This window comes from Diadema setosum, chromosome 9 (genome assembly GCF_964275005.1).
Source record: "Diadema setosum chromosome 9, eeDiaSeto1, whole genome shotgun sequence".
Lineage (NCBI taxonomy): Eukaryota > Metazoa > Echinodermata > Echinoidea > Diadematoida > Diadematidae > Diadema > Diadema setosum.
The window spans coordinates 6,178,743-6,184,742 of NC_092693.1; the positions used below are offsets into that span (position 1 = coordinate 6,178,743).

Here is a 6,000-nt window from a genome sequence, read left to right on the forward strand (position 1 = left end):
GGTTTAATTTTGCTCTATCTGATGATGAAATTTGAAATGTTTAAAAATGGCACTTAGCTCACTTTGCAATATAACTCTTCAAGTTTATATACCCTATAACTTGAAACATTCTGTAACTATGGTGATGTCAGTCTGTAGTCCTCATGTGCAGGTGACCTTGAAAACAAAAGAAAATATGAAATGCTGCTTTTGAAAGTAAACAATTGATAAACCGCTGTCACGGTAATTGCTAATTTCACAGTTTGGAAGGATGGGGGGGGGGGGGGGGGAAGGAAACAGATGGAAAGGTATAGTTGTTGGGTCTGGAAGAAGACTTTCCCTGTACTTGATCACAATGCATTCAAGGACTGGTTCTTCCATAGTCACCAAAAACTGAAGTGATTAGTTCCAAGCTATTCTCATGCCAAATAAACTCTGAAAACAAAATTGTGATAACATATCAAATATTCACAACATTTTACTGCCTGTACCGGTAATTTTGTTCTTTTTATTTATTCATTCATTTTATTCATTTTTACTTATCTGTGCTTTCTTCTTTCTTTTTTTTTCTACAGGCATGGTCAATGACTTCCTGTCCTGGAATTTTTGGGTGCCTCTTGGCCGGCTGACGTACTCCACTTACCTCCTCCACCCGGTCATTCAAAATTTGTATGGTTTCAGCCAGGCCACCCCCATACACTGGTCATTTGTCACCATAGTAAGTACAGCTTATAGCTAGCATGCTAGTTTATGCTAAAAAAATATCACATTCACGATACATTCCCTCCTGGACAGGAAAGGGAATCAGGAAATCCTGTTGTATCCAGACGTGTTTAGAGTAGCAGAAGAAATATATGGGCTAGATGATATACTGGGGAGCTACAAATCAACCATTCAGTGTTTGGTTCAAGACCATGGGACAGACCCCACAGGACCTATTGTATATGGGCAGAGTCACATAATGATGACATCAGAAAATATAAACCTGTATGAAAATAAAATGGACTTTGATTAGTCATGCTGATATTCAGTGTAACAATTTGGTAGACAGAATCGCATATACCTCCAATAAGACATTCCCCCTATGCTATGTCATTTTGATGAAATCTTTAGAGCATTCATCACAGGATGGATTTCTGTGTCCTCTTTCATTCCCTTAGAGCATCCTGTTTGCGGGGTTCCTCCTTCTGGGCTACGTCTGTGGCCTCCTCATGTGCCTCCTGGTGGAGTTCCCATTTCTCAACCTGGAGAAGCTGCTCTTCACTGCCTCACACAGACCCCGTAGGAACTAGAAACACACTGAGTAGGACCCATCAAAACTCAGAAAGTGCATTTCTGTCGTTCACAATTGCCATTATTTCTATTTATCATAAGTTATAACTAATTGCAAGTCTTTCTTGAGTTATCATTCATGAATGGTCTTTCATGAGATATGATGAAAATTTGTCTTTCATGTAAGCTTTTTGTTGGTTTTATATATAAATTGTAAAACCAGCATGTAAACTTTCACAAATTAGAGCCGAAAGCCTTTTCACGGCATGAAACTTCACGGCCTTTAATGAATTGTATAGAAAAAAAAAAGGAACTTCTGTGTTTATTTTACCTTCGCGAATCTTGGCTCCTTGTAAAATCAAAAGTTTCATGCAAAGCTTTCTGGTTTTACATTACCATTGGTAATATCTGTTGCTGAAATATCAGAAGTCTCTCACTGATTATCTATTTAAAACTGACCCTTAAATTGTGCAGCCATAAAATATTTGTATGTTTGAGACAGAAACAATGGTACTTGATCTTCTAATATTATTTGATGTGTTGACTGTCTCAAAATTGCAATTTGTGTTGTGTGTGTGTGTGTGTGTTTGTCAGTAGACATGTTTGTGTGTGAATTGGCAAAGATTTAATGAATATGACCATTATCATCCAAGCTTTCTCCAATAATGAATATAGGATATGGATTAGATTTAGAGCTGGCTATTTATTGCAGACATAATGATCCCAGGACTTGATGCATATATAACTTTGTATACACATATCATGTAACAGATAAATCAAATTCAAATAAAGAATATGGCAGAGGTTTCAATATACAATTGGACATGGAAAAGGAAATGAACACACTTCCATGAAATAGCATTGTTGGACATAACTATATAATATGCAAATTAGATGGAATTGTTACCTGTTATTGTAATCTGACAATCAGACTCCTGAATAGCTCCAATTTCCCCACAAAAATGTTGAAAATCATCTCTAGGTGATAGCTGCAATGTAGTGTGCATATTGTGTACTTAAAGGGGAAATCCAGTCAAAATATAAGTTAGTCTGATAAAAAAGACTAGAATCTTACGAGTTCAACAGTAAAAATATGACTGAAATAGGATAAGAAAATAAGGAAGTTATGACATTTTGAAGTTTTGCAAATTTCTGCAAAAACAGATCTTGTGCAGTGGATATGAATATGCAAATGAGTGAGCTAACCATGTCATACCCTCACAATTTTCCGTTGATCGTGTACAAAAAAAAAAATAACAAGTTTTCTGTCATTGAAGTCTCAAACATGATAATATTCCTGGTTGAATAACTTCAGAATAGTGATCAATTAGATATACCAGGATTTGATCCTTGGGCATAATTGCGTTAGAATGAAAAACTGGAAATTTGAAAATTTTATGTACAAACTATATGGCAAGTTGTGAGGGAATGACATGTTTACTTTATCATTTGCATATTCATATTGACTGTTCAAGAACGGTTTCCCCCCAAAATAGCGAAACTTCAAAATGACATAACTTCCTTATTTTTCACCCAATTTCGATCAAAATTATACCATTGAACTTGCAATATTTTACTCTTTCTTATCAGACTAACCTATATTTGGATTGGATTTCCCCTTTAATCTAACTTTTGGTTTGCTCATGAATTGTAAGCAAATGGAAAGGTGCTTAAAATGCTCTCATCCTGGATGGATATGGAAAATTAGATAAGGGCAGTTGACTGCACCAGAGGACTTGTTAGCATGCAGGCAGGCAAGTGATGATATTGAGATGCTGCTTGAAAGAATTAATGACACACTTTTAACATGCAATCCACAAAGATCAATGCGCATTATAGACAATAACTGCATGCCAATTGAAAGAAAGTGTAAATTTGGCACTCCGCCATGTGCTACCAAATGTGAACATGAACTGTGATTCAAGGGATGTACAGCATGTAGTTGAGCGAATGAATGCTGCTCATTTTACGCTCCGAGACTCAAACGAGCATTATATATCTTTCCCATCATTCCCAGCATAGGTTGTACACTGTATAATAAAATTATGCTGCCTAATGATTCCACCTGCAGTTGTCTTGATTTCTATCGTTTTCCTTATCAATAGTTTGTACAGGTATCAATTATCAGTACTAGTTCATTGATGAATGTACTGTAAAAGTGGATATTTTTGCGCAACTAATTTTCCACGTTTGGCCGGGTATATAAGAAAAGTTTCATGGGTCTTTAATTTGGCGAAATCAAGACATCAACTACTTGATGAACATATGGCAAGCTAAAATGTTTGTGTGCTTTTATTTTTGCACTAGCTCCTGGTTGTGTGAAAAGTCCAAAAATTTCAACACTGCAAATTTAGTTTCAGCTAATTGCATTGCTGTAATCTATGAAGGATTGAGCATACATGTGTGATGTAGAAAGCTGTGCATGGTCATCATCTGTGCGAGTAGTAGAATAACAGGGTGCAATACACTTGTCTTTCAGCATATCCTTTTTATTCGTAAATAAAATGAATAAATGCATTGTTTCTGTGTCTATCATTTGTTTGCTTTGCATCAATCTGTATCAGACTGACATGATACCTTTTTTTTTTTTTTTTTGTTACACATATATCAGATCTCTTTCCTCAGGGGCTCGAACACTATGGCTTTAGTGGCAACTTAACACCCTTATCATTCCCAATCGATGTTCTACCAAGTTTCCACTGTATATATGTTCAAGCAGGTACAAAGAACTGAAGGCAGGTGGGGGGGGGGGGGGGGTTGGTGAGAATGCACACACACACACACACACACACACACACACACAAGCACATACAAAAGATGTGTGCAGCGCAGTGAGGGTTGGAGAGATGATGACTTTTAGTAGTGACACAAATGATGTGACTGAAAGCTATCAGTGGTAGAGATACTGTATGCACTGGACAGATATGATTAACCTGGTGGTACAAGATCCCACAGGAAAATGATCATGCAGCAACAGAAAGATGAGTTAGAGTAGGAAGCAGGACTACCTTAATTAAGTATGATAAATCATTAATTCATGAAGCATAATAATATAGTTGTCCCAATGCATGATAATAAAAACATGGCTGTTTACTTTTACTCTGCATTATAGTTAATGTAGTGTCATACATATCTACTGCTAGTACACAACTAATAACATGTCATTACAAAATCAAATTGTAAAACAAGAAACATTCACCGCATGAAGCTTTCGCAAATTATCAATGGCATTTGATGCATTGTTTAGACAACTTTCCACCTTCATTTTACTTTGGCAAATCTTTGCTCCTCGTTAAAGTTTCATGCACACAAAATTTGTTGGTTTTACAGTATATAATCAGTGTTTCTGCATACCAGTAATAATAATAATAATGATATTTTGATGTTGTGAAATGAAGAGGTACTATAAAAAAGAGATAACATACACACACACATGCACACACATGATACTACTCTCATTTCATAGCTATTTTATAAGATATCAAAATAATCTCAAATATTTTCATAATTTTCTTTGTTTTTCAGCAAATTCAATCTAAAATACATGTATCTTCAATTGATAAAAATGGATATATCTGGGTGTTTTTTTTTTGTTGCATTTAAACTGTTCATATTTTCCAATGCAAATATCTATGTCATTTGATTCATTGCTACTATGTTCACTGACTTTATGTTACAGAGTTGACATGTATAGTGTAAGTAAAAAAGAAAGAAAAAAATACACACACACACACACACTCTGTATATATACACACTGCACACCATGACGGTGGCTGAATGATATGCATATGATCAGTGATATATAAATAGTTCATCTTCCTTTACTTTGTAAAGAGTTGGGCATTTTCTGCTGACTTCATATCGTTTACTGCAGGCACACACTAAGCTCATACGACATTAAAAAAGCACCTTGAAATGCAGCCTTCCACAAAGCAAGTTTACTTGCAATAGGTAATATTTTATTTTGAAAAATATATACTTGATACAGTTTCAAACTGGTACTAAAATCCGACCAGGAGGCATACAAACGTATGATGTCTGGCATTACCACTGAAAAAAACACCGCTCTTGTAGTATGACCTTTTGCCTTGCAGAGAATCTGTAATAGTATCAAGAGGCATACATGTGTATACATGTATAAAGAGTTTGATTGCAAAAGGAGTCAACTCCATTCTTGTCCATTTGAAATATTTGCGAGTAAACTTGCTGAAAAACACAGAAAGTAAGAAAATCTGGAATATTCATAGCTTTCAAGAATATTCTTCATGCAAGAAGTGAGGTATCACTTGAAAAATTTTATTTTGCTCTATCTGATGATGGACTTACTTTAAAATGCTTAGAAATGGCACTCAATCTGTTTTGTAATCAAACTCCTTATGTAAAAATCAATGATCGATGACCTTAAAAAGGATTTGTTTCACAAATGTTCAACCTGGAAAGACAGAATGCTCTTTGGATTTTAAGACAAAACAATAACAACAAAAAACCCCACCTTGTACATGCATTCCCACACTGACCATATATCCCTACTCCTCATCTACCTTTGTATTTATCACATCATTCATCAAACACGTGGTTCTCTTCTACACCAAATATAGGTTTGAGGACCTATATAGTAAGCACCATACTTTGAATAATACATGTAAATACTCCCACATTTCAAATGAATAATTATGCAATGTATCTCTGTAAAAAATGAAAACTTTCTTCTGGGCCTATTTCAGTGAACTTTGCTTGTTCATACCTTCG

At 35.3% G+C, this 6,000-nt stretch overlaps 1 protein-coding gene across 1 annotated transcript in view; it reads left to right on the top strand.

Annotated features, from left to right (window-relative positions):
- The window catches only part of LOC140232780 (O-acyltransferase like protein-like), a 33,452-nt gene extending 32,050 nt beyond the window's left edge, over positions 1-1,402 (top strand). Inside the window, exons 25-26 of the mRNA XM_072312895.1 lie at positions 555-697; positions 1,140-1,402. Coding sequence (XP_072168996.1) covers positions 555-697; positions 1,140-1,271 — 275 coding nt within the window. The 3' untranslated portion in view covers positions 1,272-1,402. The remainder of the gene's footprint in view (positions 1-554; positions 698-1,139) is intronic.
- The last annotated feature ends 4,598 nt before the right edge of the window (positions 1,403-6,000 follow it).